At 33.9% G+C, this 21551-nt stretch overlaps 1 protein-coding gene across 1 annotated transcript; it reads left to right on the forward strand.

Moving 5' to 3' along the window:
* Positions 1-1499: 1499 nt before the first annotated feature.
* Positions 1500-12655, forward strand: LOC120778663. Its single transcript, XM_040110588.1, has 3 exons — positions 1500-1701; positions 7933-8521; positions 12094-12655. Exons 1-3 carry the CDS (start codon positions 1699-1701, stop codon positions 12621-12623), a joined length of 1122 nt encoding a protein of 373 aa, XP_039966522.1. The 5' UTR covers positions 1500-1698; the 3' UTR covers positions 12624-12655.
* Positions 12656-21551: the final 8896 nt, after the last annotated feature.

A 21551-nucleotide genomic window follows, 5' to 3' on the forward strand; every position in this document is an offset into this window, starting at 1 on the left:
AACTACAAAAATGTTTCAATAATCTGGGAAATATCATTTCGCTACTTTCAAATAAAAAGGTTGAAAGGTTGCCTTTTTTGGGATGACCCCAATTAGACTTTGTTTTAGTAAGTTGTTCTTTAATTGTTTCTTATAAAGAAACAAACTTCTATACTAATATTGGTAGTTAGGCGTTTCTGCAGGTTAGATCACAAGTTCGTAGGTAGGCAGGGTGGCTGACTGATGACGCAACTAGGTCTAGGCGGGCCTAGAGCAAGTGCAAGGTCGCTGAGATGTATTTTAAGATATTAAAAAGTTTTATTTTTCTTTTAAAAGTAAAGCATACACAGGCTAACTTGCGGTTAACTAAATTATGAAGTAAAATGGGATCATCCAAAACTAGAGTCACAATTGTTAGCAACTTTTGTCAAACGTCTGTTATGTTAAGTCACGATCGCTAAAAACAGGGTTCATGAGAGCTGCTTTTCATACCAAACAACTTGATTATCCACTCTAAATGAAAAACAACACTTTGCCATCGCAACTACAGTGACGTCACAAATTATAAATTATTAATTAAATACACACACATACGTGTTGACATAAGTGACTAGTAGCGTATTGAACACATTTCTGCTTCACACGCTCATTCATAACAAACTTGAGGCTGCAGCCGGTCAAGCGGAAAGCTCGTGCCACACGAAATCACTGGCAGAGCCACATATGAGTGTCAAAGTGGAGTAAAAAGTGCTTTCTGGTAAACGAACTCACTACGCGAGTAGCAACAACAACAAAATACACAAAATACGCGAAGAAAGTGTCAGACGAAAAACGTTTAACAGTATTGTGAAAGACGCGGTTGACTTTATTTTTGTTGTTGTTGATCGAGTCGACATGCTGTTGCGGTTGTGTCACCGAGATGCTAAGCCGAAAACAGCAAGTGAAGCAAACTATGTTAAGTGCAATGTGCGTAAAAGCTCGACTCAGCATAGCTTAGCAGCTGCAATTGGGATCGCTGTTGGCGAGGGATACAAGATGAAGCAGCGGAGATCTTCGAAAAACGTTTAATATAATTTCAACAAATTTTGTAAGAGCAAATTTTTACGTGTAAATGTGTGCGTGCGATATGCGTGCGTGTTTGCAGGTGAGTGAGTGAATGTTTGGAAAAAGCGCAAAAGAAATTTGTAAAGAAATGTTCAAATCCATATTAGCATGACTTTTGGAGAGATGGAGTTGGTGCTTCGTGTGTCTGTGGCGTCGTCAACAGTTAGCTGCTGTGCGTCGCTGCGGCAGCCGACTTGTCTTGGTGACTTGCTGCAGATGAGCGAACCAGTCTTCGAGAGCGGCTTGACCGAAACGGAACGTGCAGCTTCGCTTTGTGGTAGTCATATGCAGGTTTGGTTTCGTTGGTGGCGAGCGGCCAACATTTTAGTTTCCGTGATTTCGATCGAGGAAGAATTTACTTGCGTTAAAGATTAACGTGCGCTTGCCGTCTGGCTGACGTGAACTTGTGAAGCGTGCGAGAAAGTCGAACAGACGTTGCGTGAATACGAAATTTACGAGGAACAAAACAGAAACAATTAATTTGGAACAAATAATCGAATAAGTGCTGAGTGTGTGCAGAACTAAGAATTAAATTTGGAAATTTTTGTATAAAAAAATCGTAACATTATACAAAGATAACTGTTAGGTGTGCGATATTTGCAAGGATTTTAGAAAATGGTGAGTTAAAGAAAATTTTCTTTTCAAGAAATGTTTTTAAAAAGTTGAAAAAAGTTTAAATAAAGCGGCCTTCTCTTTTGATTGGCATGCAAAATGCACGTTTGTGGCACATTAACCTCATTTAAAGTTTATTGTTGACTTGCAGCATTGTTGATGTGGTAAAAGTAAACAAAGCAGTAACCGCTGTTTTGCAGTTAAATGCACATATGTCGACTTTCTGTGTACAAAAGTGTAGAAATGTGAGTCGTAAACATTTTATAGGATAAAAAGGACATTTTGTAGTCGTTTGTGAGCGAATGTTAAGTTGGAATAAAGTATTTGTAGAGTTTCAGTAGACTGTATGATGTATGAGAAATATCATTCTCTGGTTGATTTTACCAATTTTTTCAATATTTGTCAAAAAACTTAAAATAAACTAAACAGCCTGAAGTTATAGAATATTAAATTCTTTCTACAAATAATATAAAATATGAGAGATTTGAATATACTTATGAAATTGGAAGATTTATTGATTAAGTTTTCAAGGTCTTTTTAAAATGTGAGCCAACCAAAGATTAATATAAAATTTATGGGTTAAAATGAACCTTTAACCTTATTTATCAGATTTCTTTAACAACAGCAGGCTGAAAAGTTCATTTGGAAGTGAAGAAGAATTAATTTTTGGTACATATTTTTGGAGTCATTTCCTTCATTAAAATATCGTTACCATTTATTGTAGAACTACTTAAGTTTTTGATCCAAAATAGGCTTTAAAGTTGGCCCGCATATCCTTATTTTCATAAACCAACGGTCATTCGTACAAATCCTGAGGATATCATTATGATCAAAAGAATTATTCTTTAAATTACTTTTACAGACGTGACTGATGATAAGTCAATTTTCCGAGACATTGGCGATTCCCAATGGCTTTCAGTTGCGATTGCCATGTGTGTCAAATTTCTTGAAATTGCATTTGAGAGCTCTGCGATGGTAACTTTACACATCGGAGACGGTTCAAAGCAGCGATTATTGAACTAGATTCACAAAACTTCGATTTTGTCGTTAACTCTAAGGAGCTGCGTATTTTGCTGCTGAAAACTAAAATCGTTGAAGTTGTTTTTCGACTATAAGTACCATCAGAAATGCCTCTGTGGTATTCAGATTTGATTTATTTATGAAAAAAGTGTGAATTTTGACATAATTGATCAACTTTATCTATGTAACAATGTTCAAAATAATGTTTAAGATGTGTAAGATCTGTATTTATATTTTAAAAAATTTAATTAAATTTTTAACAATAAGCTTTCAAATACACACATCTTTATTATGGGCCTGTTCAGTATTCATAATTAGAATTAAAAAAAAAAAACTATTTACCTTTTCTTTTAAACAAAAACACATTTACATTTATATTTACAGTGGATTGCTTTTTAGCTGACAGCTCCCAATATTGCTATTTTAAAATTTTGCATATTCATTATTTTCGCGCTCATTTTCTCCCTGCTCTTTTGTACTGCGTTTGTACCCACCTTGTAGCATGTCACAGTCTCATATGTGTATGAAAAGCATTTTTGCCATTTTACCATGCTCATCATCACAATTTACTGTTAACTGCCGCTTTCTTTTGCATGTCTGTACCTTTTTGTTGTATTTAAACTCTTTTACAATTTTGTTATTAATTTAAAGCCTTTTTTAGTTTTCGTTTGCCATCGTTTGATTCGTGTTCACACGCAAACATTTGTTGACAGCTTAATTACCAGCTTTGCGCTGGATAATATTAGTGACACGATTTATTTTTGTATTTATTTAAGTGTTTAGCTTTAGTAAATACTTTTTATTTATTTATTGTATTACTATTTAATAAATTGTAATGAAAAAGAATTTGAAAGTAAAATATTTCATTCTCTTTTCAAATTATTTGCTTAGAACACCGTTTATTTACAAAACCACTAACGACCTTCTTTAGCACCATTTAAGCTAATCTAGCTGTTAGCAATGAATGTGAAAGAAGACAACAGCGCCTTTTTGAGCGCATTTTATGGCTTTAAGACAAAGAAGAATGCTTCTGAGCATAATAATTTTTCTTTTTTTAATTCAATTTCATCTTTGGGTCACAAAGTCCGAACCTTTCAAAATTTCTAAACACAGTTAAAAATGCGCGAAATTCTTTCAATATCTGAATGATGTGCGAAAATGCCATTCAGGAAGAAAATAAAAGATTTGAATTATTATGGGCAATAATAAATGATTTTGTTATTCTAATACGTGTATGTGGAAACGGGTAACTGGGTAAATAGCAACAATATTTACATTCACTTTTGATTTAGATGCAAGAATTATTAGGCGAAGCCGTTGTGTGCATGGCACGTGCCATTATAATGTTCGAAGAGAGATAAAAGATACAAGGAGAAAGAGAGAAGGCAAATACTTCTTAATAACAGTGAACAAGAAAATTTAAAAAAACTCGTTTATTTTAAGACATTTTGTAACTTTTTTGTTGGATCTTGGGAAAAATTCTTAATTTTAAATATGTTATTTTAATTATTATTATAAAAATAGTTAGACTTTGTTCATAATATAAAAATTCCCGAAATTTAAATTAAGAAGTCTTACTATTTTATCTTTCATCTCTTACACACTGTTTGATATTTTAGTGAGTGTTCTTGTGCCAGTTAGATGGTAAACGCTTAAGGAACTAATTTAAGACTTAAGAAACAAACTTGCTTGTTAATATGTTATCCTGTAATTTATTACACAAGCTAGCTTTTACTGAATAATTTTTATGACATGGTAATATTTTCAGGTATATAAATAACTATAATATCAAAATATCAAAATTTCATATTTTAAATTTTTGTGTGATAATGACCACATTATTTTGAAATTCGTTGGCATGTGCTAAGTGTGAGTTATGTCTTTTCAATATATATCTTACATGTATGTGGCGAAAAAAGTATTTATTTTGTAGTTACCTTTACAAAAAGGCAATATAGGCTTGCAAATTTGTATTATTATCTCGGTCTTATACACATTTGGTTGTTATTATTTGAAATTTCATTACTCTTGCAATAACACAAATTAATAACAAAGAACCATTGAATTTTCATATATATATTTTAAAGTTGTTGTACAACATTTCAATATTTGAAATTCTCCTGCTATTTATGTCGTGCTCCAACTCTGTAATTTACTTAAGCATTTGTTCTAAAATAAAAACTTGGCCAATTGCTAATTGCTGGCAACCTAAATCAGCACAATCGCAGAGTAGACAGGTGAAATGAGACGTGCCTATAGGTGGTCAAAATTAATTGGCGCTGACATAAATTCGCACGCCGAATACAAAGCGAGTAGAAAGCGGTGCGAATTTATGCAAAGAATCGAGACAATTTCCAGCAAAGCATGTACCGTTGGGTACTCCATACATAAATAGTTATGCTAAGGTACATATATATGTGCATATGTATGCGTATATATATAAATGTGGATATTTATATGCACAAATACCCATATTTGACTTCATTGATGAGAACGGTTGACACAAATTTTGTGTTTTTTTAAATTACACACTTAGAAGTAAGTAAAGCGTGTGACTAGAAAAAGTTAAATGAATGGTATGTACACCAACTCATAAATATTTTGTATATTTACTGCCTACTGTCAAAATAAGAGTAATTGAGGCAAGCGTGGAGCTAAATACGGCAGCAATTATGCAAATTAAATGTTTGAGAACACTTTTCTACTCAGACGGAAGTGAGCTGCTTCTACTGACACACTTACTTTTTAAAGAGAGTTTTGCAGAGTTGATAAAAATATCTTCAAAAAATAAAAAAAAAGGATAAAAAAATGTTGAGATTTCAGTTACAAAACTTATTGAATGCAACATCGCCGTCATTTGTGAAATGTTATATTTTTCTACTTTTTAGGAAAGTGACTAAATTTAGTGCGAATTTCAAACCGATTTGCATACTTACGTAAATTTGCGCGCTCTTTGGTTTGTCTTCGCGGCGCAGCATTTGCTACTTTGTTGCTGTTTCGCGCTGTTTCACTTTCTTCAAAACAAATACACACACTTACGATATCTCGTAAGTACAAAGCTATAACTATAAAACCAAATATTTGCACTCTCCCCGCAAAAGCAAAATCATCTGAGTTTCAGCTTCGATCGCCTGCTTTCAATTTCATTTGGCATTTTTGCGGAACTACGTGTTCATACTTGTCTAAAGAAATGGTTCATTTTATTTAAATGTGTTGATATTTTCTTCTTCATTTTTTATTTATTTTTGCTGATTTCGTAATGTCTGTGGACTACGCCTTTTCTTCGAATTCACAAAGTTTAAACTTTTACGTTTTGTGTTATGGGATCTTTAGATAAACTTTCTTTGTTGTTGTGCTTACAACTTGTGTATTTGCTCTGACGCATTTTCTGCTTGTTAACAGTGCTAATCGGCCGCCTAATTGCGTTTACTAAAGCCTGCCAACACTTTTGGCGAACTGAATGTTGCACTTTCGCAAATTTTTGACTCTTCTACTCAAAAATATGTGCTCCATTTTAGCGCAATTATCGCAATTATCGCTTTTTATTTTTGGTGAGCTTTCACTTGGCGAAATGTAAAGAACAAAGTCAATAGACATTTAATTGGCTTGCAATGCAGCACTTAGTTACCTTAGCTTTATGTGAAGCAAAAATATTCCCTTTCTTTGAGCATTTCATTTTCGTTGTTTCGATGTAATAATATGGTGTTACTACTAAAAGTTTATTTTGTTGAAATATTTTCTTTTGGGCTTCAGCTTTTCGACTTTGCTTTTAGTTATTCTCAACTTCTTTATATTAAATGCTTTATTATTATGTTTTAAACTAGGCATTTGTGAGTAAAATCAATAAATAACGTTAATGTCGGCTGAACCGAAGCTATTGTACTTTTCACAGATGCATTTTTAAAGCAAAAAATGATATAAATGGATCTTTGTTTAGATATCGCAAAAACTGAGAGACTAGTGTGTGTATACACAGATGGACAGACAGAGAGATGGACATGGCTCAATCGACTGAGCTCATCACATAATAATTTTTTATGCATATACTTTATGAGATCTCCGAAGTTTCCTTCTGGGTGTTACAAACTTCGTAGCAAACTCTTTTAGAGTATAAGAATAATATGTGGGTGAAAAATATACTTCCTTGTAGAATGATATATTTTTTTAGAATATTGTTGGATGACTTTGAATATTTATAGAAATTTGTTATTTTTTCATTGGAAAATTACTGCATCCATACCTTTTACATCAGATTTTGATATTCGTTAGCTGATTATTGGTTAGTTTAAGTTTTTTATATTATAATCGTATTGAAAATAGTAAAAAATCGGTTTTTAACCGAAAAGTTTATATTTTGCACAAAGGAAAAAATAATGGGGCAATGATTTAATATACTCAAATATTACGAATATTACTTCTCTAAATTTCACCCACTGCGAAATTTTTCCAAAATTGAAAATAAATTAATTCAGTGTAAGAATTTATTTAAAAACTTGACCACTAACGGAATAAGATTGATTATTTTGCTTTAAAGTTATTGCTCGACAATGGTTGTTGTATCAAATTTAGATTCCGATTTAAACCGAATGCAGATGCTACATTCGAATAAAAAACTGTGAAGTTACAGCGTGTCTATAAATGAAATTAAACGGTGTTGACCATTTTATCCCACCAAATTACATTGTGTTTTATGAAGCTGGTAACCCAATTTCTGCTACCACATTATCTTTTTATTTCTATGCCATTATATAAGAGTACATGGACATGTAATGTGTAATTTACGCAAAACGATTTATCTCAGCAAATTATCGCACTAACTGCAGATGACATAATTAATAGCTGGGCATGTCCGCAAGAAATAAAGATTACATGACACAGCCGGACGCGTACTCAAAAGCATAAAACGAAAAATAAGTTAGTTATTCCCTCACTAGGCTGTCGAGCTTGTCAGCATGTAATTAAAAAATAGCAGATTGAATTAAATACTGACCATGTCAAATTGTGTGTCGTGATGAAGCAGTTTTCCAAAGCGAAGCAAAGCAAGTTCGTTGCTTAAGTCTTTTGAATAGCAGGGAGAATAACGGTTGGTGAAATGTTTCAAATAACTGACCTAGCTTAATTTCGGTTCATAAACATTTAATATATATATTTTTAAATTTTACTTTTCACTTTTAAAGAAAATATTTTTAAGGCATGCCATTTTTCCCTCACTTTCAGTCACGCACGAATTTCACGCGAACCATCACATTAGCGCTGCTGTTGACCACAGTTTCGCTGCTTAGCTGGCAAGTTGAGGCAGCAAAGATAACAACAAAAGCTCTTGACGCCAGTGCGAACAATACAAATTCCAGCAAAGTGGAGCTAAGCTATGCAACAGAAGAAGCAGCTGTTATTGTAGCACCTGCTGCTGCGATTATTGAGTCGAAGGCAAATGATGGAGATGCATTGAAAGATGAAGCAGACGTTGAGGCCGATAGTGCGGCTGCAGCGGATACAGAAGCTGATGCTGAAGCTGATGACGACGACGATGATGATGAGGATGAAGACGACGATGGTGAGGCAGAACAGGCGTCGGGTGCTAACAAACCATCGAAGAGTGAAACAGCGTTGACGGCGGCAGAGAAAAATGAAGACGCCACCGCATCGTTCAGCGTTTGGGGTATGGTGCGCAATGTATGGAACTGGATAAGAGACGATTTGAGTGAAAGCCTTTTCGGCGATGACGATGCCGATGCAGCGGCCGGGGCACAAAAGGCGCTGGTGCGTGAAGTGCGTGATGTTTCCGATGCAGCGATGGCGGCAGTAGGTGAGTGCACAAATCACTGAACAATCAAGTTAAACAAAAAACACATGACGAAAAGATTTAAGGAAAAAACTCTCCAGTTGACATGCACTGTGTTAACAAGTAAATTTACTTTGCCCTACTTCTTGATGCGCCCGTGGCGTGTGTTGGCGTTTGGGTTTTCAGTTTTCATTTTGACATGCATATGTCACTGTTGTCTTAGCGATGATTTTGTACAATTTTGTTGATTTTTGTGCCAGCTTTTCACGTGTCTTTTTAAGTGTTTACTTCCTTTAATATCTTGGCTGAGCACCACTAATGTCTTGGTTAAGGCTTTTCATTTTCAGCACTATGAGGCGTTTCCATGATTGTACTGCACATACATACAAAGTACTTTAGGCGGCTTAACGCAACAAATGAAGTGTGTAAAGAAGCGTTAATGCTTGTCATTCATTATTACGTAAACTTTAGCGGCCGTTAGTGCAACCACAATTGGCGGCAACTCTTCTCACCACATTTCACTTGCATTTGTTGCAGCACTTGAATGTTTGCTTGTTCAAATGTGTGCCTGTGCTTACTTATCCTCTAACACATCTCTTGACACAAGTGCTTGTGGTTTGATGGAAGAAATGTGGTGTTGCACAATTCGTCTGTTTATCAATAGGTGTGTGTGTTTGTGTATGACTTATATACTACATAAAATAATTTATGTCGGGCACAAATTAACATACAAGTAGTTGTATGCGGTGGAAACATCCAGGCTCTATACTTCATTATCTAGTTGAAATAATTTGGAAGCTATAGCTATCAAAATTGTGAAAAGCTCAAGGCGCTTTGTCCATATATGACCCTTATGACTATAGGAGTTTTAGGTATAAAAACGGACCGGCGTTTGAAGCTGACCCCTTTTAAGATCGATATTTTAACCTAACCCATTATAAATGTTAGTATGTTATTAAAATTAGTAGTCTAATGTTTTCTTGAATGACGTAAATGTAATGTTCAATTAAATTCGGTTTTCTTCTCAGGATCTTAGTACTTGTCGTTAGCCCTTTTGTTATACGATATTCAAAATTATCAAAAAAAGCACTTAGTTATCAATTAAAATACTTTTTATTGTTTTAGACTGCTTGAATACTAATCAAATACATACCGATTGATTTGAGTATTAATACTTAGAATCCGACATTAAATATAAAATAAACTGTATTATTTTAACCAAAGTAATCATACGTAATCCAAAATAATTTGAAAATTATTCGATTACCTTTTATTACTTTCGATGGTTTTTAATTGATTTTAATTTTTCTTCAAATAATTGCGTAAACACAAATAATGGTAATTAGTCATTGAAAGAGTTTATTCAACAATTCAACATATTGGTGATCATGATATTGATAATTATTACTGAAAATTAAAATTTTAGAAAATATTGAGCATCATTAAATAAGAATAAACTTCAAATATTTATTTCTATTTTCACTATTGCTTTAAATAGTTGTGACTTCTACTCATTAATGAAGCATTTGATATTGTGTTATATGAAAAGTTTTCAGTATTATTGTATTTTTGACATCGACAACGCATTGCCAAAGGAAAGAAGAAAAATAAATATAATAAATTAAATGTATATAGTAGCGCAATTGAATAAAAACTGTTTTTCCAAGACGAAAATCTTAAATTACTTTTACTCTTGAACTTTTGACTTTGATATTCATGAATTATATATCATTCATGTTATAACAATTCAATTGTACTCTTATTAATACTGGTCATTTCATGACCCAAGGGCAGTTGGCCAAATGAAAGCAGCACCTTTCTTCTACTGAGCACAAGCCGCCATAAGAGTTTACTTAAGTATTTAAGTACAAAAGTATTTCAATTATGTGCGACTATACAAAGGTGAACATTAGTAATTACTTGCCCATTCGAATGCCAGCTTTTGTCAATTTGAAGTGCAAGTGAATTGAATTTTTTTATTATGTTGTTAGTTTTGTTGTTGGTTAGTAATTATCAACAAGGGAAGTTAGGTTTTTCTCTTTTCAATTTGTTACTTTCTTTTCACTTATTTGTGCGGCTGTGAGTGAACAAAACACATTGTTTGTACCAAAAGGGCATAGGCTGATATTGAAGAAGTACACATTTAATTGTGATACTTTTGTGTGATGACATGAGTGTGTGTGTCTGCTACTTATTCAAACACACTTACATAACGCATTTTATCCTTAATTATCGCTTTCGTTTTCTCTGGCACTCTGGGTCAATAATAATGCTTTGAGTTTTCAACACTCTTCTTCGTATAATTAAAAAATAATTGAAGCTAAAGCAATACATTATTTGAGAAAAAATGTATTAACCACAAGTGCTTGAAATGCATCAACTGCAGTGAGGAACAATTATTACGAAAAAGTAAACAAAATAAAAATCAATTGGCGTGAGCCTCTACGCGAAAGCCTTCAGTGATTATGTTCAGCTCTGATTCATCTCAAATGATTTTGTTTTGCTTTTTCGCAGCAATATTGACTTTCCATTGCATGAGAAATTTGATATCGTGTCAAACGCATGCAAAAAAAATGCAGTAAATACATGTTTTTGCGAAATTCTTGAAATAAGTCAATGCTGTCAATTCAACACACTAATATGATCGATTTTGACTCTTTTGTCCCTTAACGTGAATAAGAGTCGAATGCCTCAGATCGCGTCAAATCATAAATCAATTTATGAAATCAATTTATGGGATTACGAAATACTCACTTTGGCTTAAGTCGAGTTAAGCTGATTTAACCATTTTTCGCAAATCATATAAATATTTGAACATATGATGTCGATGTGAAGTAATATTATTTATGTACATATGCTTTCAGTGACACCATCTGATATACATTTTAGTTCCATAGCTGCAAACTAATATTTTCTGAAGATAAAGAACAACACTCTAATCTCTACATTACTGAGAAAACTTTATTTTTTGTATCAATCAGTTTTTTTGTAACATTCGATATTATAAGGAATGACCTAGTTGCCCTAAGGTGCTATTAAACTCATTTAAGTAAAATTATCACCACTTTCATATTCATAAACAAATAATTTAAAAAAAAAACGGAGAGTTTCTTATTGAGTTTGCGTAACATGAAATGGCATCACATGATGTATGCTCATGTGACGTAAAGTCATATGATGAAACATCATGTGACAAAATGTCAAGTCAGTAGTGTCATGTAATTCAATGGAATCACATAGGAATATCATAAGTGATGTAACCATATTATAGTACTATAATTAAAAAACTCGCATTTATAAGTTTTGTCTTTACCTCTCAATATAAACATAACATATTATATTCATAAACCTTCATATTAAAGTTCAACTGTAATAGCATTAATTTTTGTATTGAAAGGTAGTAGTAGTCTTTGATTTTTATTGTACTTAGATATGACAAATGGCTCTAAAACCCGGAATTTAATAATACTTATTAACTACTACAATATATTAAATTCCCAGCAACAAACAAATTTTTGCTCCTTATATAATAATGAACAATTTCCAAAAATCTCTGCTAATTTGCACACTAAATATCATTCCTTTTTTACTTTCAGAGAGTCGTACTTTTGGTAAAATTCGTCGCCTACAAATGGCCTTGATTCCGCTCATCTTCAAATTTGGCATACTCACCGCTATGGTGGCCTTCCTCATAATGCTCGGCATGAAAACGCTATTCCTGGTAAAATTACTTGTGTTGATGAACGCCGCCGCCATACTTGCCAAGTTTATAACACTGAAATCAAGCTTCGGTGGTTACGAACACTCTGCACCTCAGTGGAATTATCAGACTTGGACGCCACATGCAACAGGCGGTTGGGGTGCTTCAGCGCCAGCAGTGACGTATTCACACGGGAACGAGCAACACCCTTCGAAGGAAATTCACCTGCACATACACAACGGTCAAGTTCAGGGTTATGGCGCTGGTGGACATGGTGGCTCAAATGGTTGGGAGAGCCGCAGTGATCCCTACAGTGCCTATGCACCAACGCCGGAAAACGAAGGGGAGAACGAACTCAATAATCAAGGTCCGATTGCCATGCTACCAACTAAATATCCCCCAAATCCCGTTTATGGTAATCAGTAAGGAATGTGGGTCTTAAGACAATAGTCACTGCGTCAGGGTTTCTTTATAAGTATTTATTATTAACTTTGTATTCACTTCATTATTGTAATTCTGCTGTTGTAAATAGTTTAAAGCCTATTTAAATATTTAATAATTAAAGTAATTGTAATTAACTAATCGTAAATAAAGTACAAATTGAGTATGGAAGTAATTCGGTGTGTTGTGTTTTTCTCCTGACTGGCTGGAATAATTTCCTTTAGATATTAAGTGGGATAATTTATTTTGATCCGTTAAATTTTTTATTTTACACCGTTAAGTTTTTTATATGAGAGAGTGCGAGTATATACTCGCAGAGTCAAGCAATGTCCAGATAGTCACTCTACCGTAAATTGTGTTATGTTAGAGTGCTAAGTGTTGTCTGTCTACTGTAAGCCAAAAACTCTACTGCGAGATTTGGCCTTCATCTTACGAATAAGCTAAATCAAACACTGAGACAATAGCGAGATTACTTCACCCTCTAATAGGAAAGTCAAAGCCTGTTAATGACTACATCATCGAAAAAAGTAAGAAAAAAATAAGAAAAAAGTGTTTATCGCTATGTTGGCTTCAGAATGCTACCAGAGGGTCTCAACTTTTTTTATGGATCGTCTCAATGCATTTTGTTTAATGTTTTGGGTATGAAGCGAGACAAAGACGGCTTTTGCATAACCTACGTCGAGCAGAGGTCACATAAGAGATTGAAAATATAGGAACTGAGGAACTTTCATTCATGAATCGCATTATTATTTGTAACAAGACGTAGTGTTATAAATATGACATCGAAACTATTCGACAGTCTAGCAAATGGCGCTCAAGAGCCGAGCTGAGGATTCTAATAAATGTTCGGAAAATTCGATTCAGGAAAGGCATGTTTGTGTTGGCGCAAGAGGCTACTTTGAAAATCCATATTCAAGTACAATAATTAGTAGTTTTTGTCAATCCGCATCAATTTTGATCAGATGGTATGGCGCAAGTACGGCTTTTAAAGATATTTGAAATATATTCCTTAATATATGTATCTTTGCAATATTACAGTCTTGTCAGTGCGAGGTTGGCATCCATGTATATTGTCTTGAACAGCTACAATAATCTGTCATAAGAATGCAATATTCAGGCAGAATAAGTTTATACAGCCTTAAATAATATAAATATTTATTTTTTTAGTCGACATTGTTGCCATCGTGGGCGATGATTATAAAGATCTTCAAGTTTTCAAATCCATAACTTTTATATTCATTGGATGCGCCTAAAAGGTTGCTATGTTTTATTACATGACGAGACAGCCAATAAGCTCTTAAATAAACATTGAACCACGCTTTGTACTTCGCCTAAAAGTAGACAATTTTTACAACGGGCTTACTTATTGAGCGTTTATGTGAAAGTACAAAGTATATTTCTTTTTATCCTCCTTTATGAAAAATTAAAATTTTTCAAAATTTAGGGCTGTAAAACCCAACATGAAATATTATGGTCTTGCAAAACGCTCATTAATTTTACATTTTAATATTTATTTTATTATAAATATGAACTATAACATATTTACATATGCACATAGTTTTCCGCGTAATACTTAAACAAAAAACTGTTACAACTTTATCAGTTATACCATTATACTTGTATATAAGGGTAGCTAGGCGCTTCCGTTTGAAACTTAGGTACATCCAGAATTTCAACAATTGTGGAGTAAGCAAACTAAAAATTTCCAATAGTTAAACTTTAGTACACATTTCACCAGGAGCAATAACAATCGCTAACGCTTTTTACGAGTTTTTGAATAAAAAATGCCTTAAAATGATAAAAGAAAACTAATTAAGAAAATATTACATCTATGCTTTCAAGCAAAATCAAAATTTTGAAAAAGATTAGCAATTTACAATGCTCCTTGTTTTGAGTAGTAAAATGTCCAGCTAAAGGCACTTAGCAATCTTATACATACATACATATGTAAAAAAATTGAAATATCGAAAGGCTTTCATTAAAAATTTCTTTAAAATATATAAAAGAGTATTTTTTTGAGTAGTTATATAATTGGTGGAGAGCATTAGTAAATATTGATGCAAGTGAACATAAAATAACAGAAAGCAAATTCATGAGCATTAAAAGACTTTTCCAGTGCCAATTGGCTTAATCGAAATTGAATAACCAGCGTGAAAAGTTTCGTTCATGCTTGGAACACAACAAAAGCTCTTAGAGCCAAGCAATTATCGTTTTCAATAACCGTTTTATTACTAAAGTTCGTTGCTTAAGTCTTTCGTCGCAGTCGCATTGCTGCGCAGCAATTAACCCCCCCAATATGGGTGTGAGTAAAAAGTGCTATTACATAAAAGTGATAAAAATGCATAAGTGCATAGCATTACGCCGAATTGCTGACACTTCACGCTTTAGCACACTTATTGAATTGCGGGCAATTAGCACAATTATCTATGTGGAAATTGGGAACTAGTGAAAAGGAAAGTTACGCCCAACGGCGAGCGTGACAAACTAATTTACTGTCTAAAGGCGGTGATGTGAAGATCGAAATGTATTTACATATGAATGTCAATAACTAATATATTGCACCGGTAATGTAGGTATACCTGTTAACTATATTGCGCAATCAATCGTTTGCTCAACACAGCCAAAATATGAGAAAAGCGTAAGGTAGAAATGTTACTGACAGTGAATATGTGAAATTTTCACCAAAGACTTGCTATCATCGTTAATTTCTAAAGTAAACTGAAGAAGTATGTTATTTTGGTGTTGGCTTAAAAGCTAATATATTTATATAAGCAATAATCACCGAAGAAAGCATATTTTGCACATCTGACAAATTTGTGTTCAAAATGTTTGGGAAACGGGAAAAATAAAACAGTTGACAGAATAAGGAGATAAAGTAGCCAAATAGTAAAAAAAAGTGTTAAGCTTAGTTAATTAGATTTTTGTTCTAGAATGTTGCGAATTTTAATTGATAGGATTTGATAGGACCTTTAAAGGATATCACTCTCCTGAGTTTGAAAAAGAAAGTTTACATGTTTAAACATTACATAGAAAAGGAGAAATTTTTGATATGAAACGTTCCTACCATGCTATCCTCGATCTGCCGCGTTTTCCGTGTAATTAGCGTTAACCCGCTGTGGCGCCACAAGTGTTCGCAGTACTCAAAAAAGCGGAATTGACTAATCAGCTGAATTGGTAATTTGCTTAAGCTCAAAGGGTCGCTATAACATTCTTTTTTTATTTTGATTTTTTTCACCATAATTGAAGTGACACTGGCAGCAAGCATTCAATGCCGATGTTTAATCGAACCGCTTTCGATTGAAGTAAAAGTTTTGCTGCACAAGTAAACAAAAAGAGTTTCTATCGTAAAAAATGGAGGAGTACGTAAGCTTTCCTTATAAGCAAGCGCTACCTACAATTGTTAATGCGAGTAAAATAATGTCTTCAAAATTTGAGAAGCTAGTCTATGACACCTATGCAATAATCATCAGCTTGTGCGCAGACAGATATAATAATTAATATATACGGACAAAAGAAATTTGCATGCTCGTGTTAAGTTTCAGATTCTAATGCTTTTAAATACATTTTTAATTACATTTTCTGTATAAACAACTTACATTTTTTTGAACGCAAAATTTACCCCTATCTTTTGTATATACTTTGATGATGACTAGCCAAAACATAATAAGTCATATATATCTAAAATATTAAGTCTTTAGTTTCATGTACATATATATATATATATATTTCACATTATAACAATAGGGGCTGAGTTAAAGAAATTTGCTTAAAAGAGTTCAAACAAGTCACGACAGATGTGTGCATATTAACTTGAGAAAAATTTAAAACCACCTATGGTGTGTTTCTCTAAGACGGCCGGAGGTTTTTTGGCATATTATAATATAACTGGCAGCAACCTGAGAAATTCCAAAAACAGCACCATTTTAGCGCTGAAAGCTCAATTTCTGAAACTTTGTAAAACGGAATCGGCAGAAGTCAATAATGAGTTGAGTGTGATGAAAAGTTAAAACATTCTCTCAGTGAATGCTCTTCCATTCTTTCAATCTATAAGAAATTATACACAGTAAGAGATCTGTACCAAAAACTGTACGCCTTAAATTTAATATTAATATACAATTCTTGTACCCCGAACAGCAATTATAAAAATTTCCACGTAAGCTGTAACAAGAAGAAATTTCGAGAACCACGAAAAGTGAAAATAATCAGTGTGACGAGCTGAGCTGATCTAGCCATGTCCGTCTGTCTGTCTGTAAATATGTAAATACGCGAACTAGTCTGTCAGTTTTCGGGAAATCGATAGGAAACTTTGTACACGTCTTTTCTCACCAAGAAGCTGTTTGTCGAAAACGATATCGGATCACTATAGGAATAGCTACCATACCAACAGATCAAAACCAAAATACAGATTTTCAGATAATTTTTCCGTTATACAAACTTACATATTTGTCGGTAGAGATGCTTAAGGGATTTGATCTGAGTGAATTCGGATATTGTATCTTAAGTGGTTAAGTAGATATGTACAATAAACCTCTTACAAGGCGGAATTACGCCCATTTTGTTTTTGTACCAAATTATACTTTTATAACTTAATTAAGTGCTTAATTGTGGCATTTTATAGATTTTCGTTTAATGGCGTTTTGTGGGCGTGGCAATGGCAAAATCTCTTTTTTTGCCAAGGAACACGTACACCAATACTTTGGTGATACAAATAACCGTTAGGTGAACAAAACTATATAAAAAAGGTTGGATTGGGTACAGAAAACATTAACTGTGATTGGAGCAATGTAATATTTGTTCAAGCCCGTGAAAAGTATTTGGCTAAGAAAAGGACTAACAATAATATGGACGCTTCTCTGCTTAAAGATTTGAAGTTTTGAGGTGCTTCATAGAAAACCTGAATACTATTATGATGATACAATTTTATAAAAAGGGTTCACTGAAGTTAGCATTGAATAAACGACAGTTCAAACCAAAAAAAAATATTTTCTTTAAGTAACATTAATTCAACTTGAAGGTTGTACTTATCAAATAACGTGGCTAGAACTAACAAGTAAAACGTTTAAAGTTGAAATAAAACCGTTGGCCGGATACGTTTTCAAACTTAGCAAAACATACAGTTGATACAAAAAATACATAAGTGAAGGGTATTAAGGCCGTAGTAGAGCCAAAGTTAACATTCTTTATTTTTTTATAGAAGCTATTGCTTTTATGAGCCGAACGGACTGACAAGCTAATTCGACGGTCTTGTCGTGATAGTGAATGCATCAACTATTCGGAGAGGTGCGATTCAAGCCAAAAAATCTTTTTCGAGCCAACGAATGCGGAAATTAGAATTCTAGTTTGATATCACTAGATCAGATGGTATCCACCATGTATGGAAAAGGTCAGGTGAACGGCCAGTGGTGAGAATGCCTACAAAGAACAGTAACAGGATGGTCTGGGCTGGTTTTCTTATAATGGTCTGGGCTAGTTTCATTTAGTTGCAGGCACCTGTTATCAATCTAATTCCTAACTAATTGTGATCTTCTATCTCAGGTAGCTGCACAGAAGCCAAATGACAAAAACGGACTGGATTGCATCCCTTTGAAGACTTGGTATAAACACATTAAGGTTGGGTTATTGAAAAAGCTTATATCGTCAATGCCAGCTAGGATTATAACAGTAATTAAGGCAAGAGGAGAAGCAGTAAAGTATGAATTGAAATATTTTCCAATTAATATAGAAAAATTTATGAAATAAAATCAAAAAATCTTTGTGATATTAGTATATTAATGCATTTTGTGATCAATATTGTCGGCTATTCCTAATTGTTTTAATTTGAACAAATTTGAAAAACAATTCCTTCATGAAAAATTTAACACTAATATTTTTGGGTATAAATTTATTTTATCGCTTATCATAAATGCAAACCAACTCTCATTTTCACTTTTTTTCTTTAATGAATATTTTAGCTCATAACTCAAATTTTCCTACTGACCGATTTTTTTTATGCCCAGTGCTATATATTATTTTGTTATTTGTTTAATATTTAATTAAGTATTGTCTTCTTATAAACTAAACAAAACCGGTGTTTGGAGATTATTAGAAAACGGTATTCCTTTTCGTATTTCATGTACCGTTAAGTGTAAGTAAACTATTTTTGACATACGATGTTTCCCTCGCTCAAGCAAAATCTCTGCAAAGATAAATACACAAATAAACGCAGTGCCACTTTGCCTCAAAGGCTTCCTATGCCAACTTGAACATGCCACAGATAATCAAACGGAATAATTTCACCCTCGATAAACTAGCAAAACAGTGATGCGTGTATACCGACAATAAAATCATTTATATGTATGATTATTAATTAGGTGTGGCGCTTATCAGTCGTTTTGTGTAAAAGCGGTGAAGAAACACAAAGTGTGCAATTAAAATTAATGGATGTGCACATAACGCTTAGAAATGACCAAATTAGACGTGGCGAATTACTTTAATGGGTAATTTGCACACAATTCTATAACAACAACAACATGTTGTTGTCGGTGATTTTTGATGGAAAGTTGATGCATAGACGAATGACAAGGTGGAGATGATTACAAATGTCAGGCTACTTTGTATGTGGCTATGTTGCATTTGCGATAACAAAAACAACAAAAAGCACTTTGCGAGCAGCGATAGCGATGGCGAGTGCGATGCAAAAGGTTTTGCGCGGCGCACTTGTTATAGCGAACTTGCTCTGTTTGGCAGGTGCCATCGCTAAATATGCCCCTCAATTAATGCGTCGATTACAGGTGTTTGACAACTGGTGTGATGCCAGCGAGTGTTCATAAATGTACTCTTGCGCCAGGTACTGCTATTGGTGTTGCTTGGTGGATGTGGCAAGTGAAACGCACAAATCGTATTTCTCTTTAAAAACGCAGGTGCCCACCAACAAAGTACAGCGGTGGCACAGTTCGCTTATAAGCCTTGTTTTCAAATGATTTTTAAAGCGATTGGAAAAAAATTGTAAACAAATAATAACAATAATAAAAGCAACACCAATTACATGTATGTACATATGTGTGAGTGTGTGTGTAAGCTGGAAGTGGGCACACAATTTCACTTCTTCTTTGGCTGTCGAAACAAATAAAACGGCTCATACAAATTTAGATAACTATTTTCAACCACATAATCACATTAGACCACCTCCGCTGGTGGCTGCTGACTGGTGACACAGCTCGTTTCTCCCTCGCCACCGGCGCGGACACCGAAATGTCTACACACACACACGTACGCGTTCGACAAATGCTGAGAACTGACTGGCCTTTCGACAGTCGTGCCTCTGCACCGACAGACAGCCAATGGTAACTGCTTGTCAGGCGTTGGGACAACTTGCCACCGAAAACACACATTGCGGTCCATGGAAAGGCTGTAATTGGGCAGCAGCGCGACAGCTAGATCGCAACATGTCATTTTTATTGCCACAAAACATTGCATGTAATGGAGACAGATGCAGCCACAACCACAACAACTGCGCGCTGTTACTGAAAGCGAGTGTCAGTGGCAGCAATGAAATGAAAATGCATGAAAATTATTGTTTTTACGCGATTTTCCCAATTTGGTTTCACTTCCTTCCTTTTTTGCGCTGCCTTATGTTGTCGCAGCAATATTTTTGTATTTGCAGTGCGGTAGCGTTCACCAATTAAATGAAGATGCGCAGCGAGTCAATCAAATGTGTGGTTCTGCGCGGCGGGTTCCACACAAGTCAGCGGATGTGAGGCATAGAAACCCCACTTCTACGTCTGTGTGTGTGTGTGCAACAAGATGTGCTTGATTGTTTTTCGTGGTGTTGAATGAAAATTTTCTACACAATTATTTCGCATTTTCCCTAATAGGTTGAAGATCAAACAAATTACAAGCAAATGCCATAAATTCCATATCTTAATTTGCTTCGTATATATGTATATCTAAACATAATAAATATTTTGTTGCGGTAAGAAAAACTAGAGATATCATAAAAATTGGTTTAATATTGAAGAAAAATGAGTTAATGTTAATTTGTAATTGAAAGTCAAAAGTGTGTTTGTTGTAGTAACAGGCTTCAAAGGATATAATATATATTTGTTTTCATCTGAAAACTCTCAATCATTTTAAATTTTGATTTTATTTACAAAATCGTCTTATAAAGAGATTTTCTGAATTACATTAGGATAACTTACATGTTGACCGATGTATCAGTGTAAGGTGAAATGCAAGCTCGAAAATTTTTATTTTCGGCATATGGGAGCTAGAGGAACTATTGATTTTATCCATTGTTCACATATGGGCACCCTTTTATTCAACTTTTTTTTTGAATTTTTTTAATATTAATATCTCAAATATTGATTGATAATTTAGGTATAAAGGCAGACATAAGCAACCCGATCAAAATTTGGGTATCTGGGGGTTTGAAAAGCAATGATCCGATGTCAACAATTTTGAGATTTAAAATCACTATTTGTGTAAAGTTTCGGAAAAGACAACGGCTCTTGAGATATGTATATAGTATATGGTATATACTGTAAAAAAGAATCAAATAAAATTCTGTTATATCTCGGACGTAGTCCGATTTCGCACATTTTGTAGCAGATTTCGCAATGAAAAAGAAATGCCGAGATAATGTTACGTAAGTGGGCGTAAGAGCTTTGTGAGAATGACAATGATTTGATTCCAACCATCTGCAATACCAAACTTCATCACTTTCTAGATCTTTTACTCAAATAATCGCCGGCAAACGAATAGACGGGGCCAAACTTACACGAATTAAAGCACGTTTCGGCATCTTGATCATTTATAAATACATAAATCTAAATATCAATTCGTTTTCGATGTTAAAAATAACCTTTTGGTGAACAAAATTATTTTTCTCTTTGAAAATATGTTACTAGTTTAGTAATAGAATTAGTAGTCGTGGAG

Source organism: Bactrocera tryoni, chromosome 5 (assembly GCF_016617805.1).
Source record: "Bactrocera tryoni isolate S06 chromosome 5, CSIRO_BtryS06_freeze2, whole genome shotgun sequence".
In the NCBI taxonomy this organism is placed as follows: Eukaryota; Metazoa; Arthropoda; class Insecta; order Diptera; family Tephritidae; genus Bactrocera; species Bactrocera tryoni.

Excerpts from the sequence above, each read along its gene's own strand:
- LOC120778663 (XM_040110588.1), top strand. Across the intron at positions 8,522-12,093 it reads TGCAGCGATGGCGGCAGTAG|AGAGTCGTACTTTTGGTAAA; the intron begins GTGAGTGCACAA and ends TTTTACTTTCAG.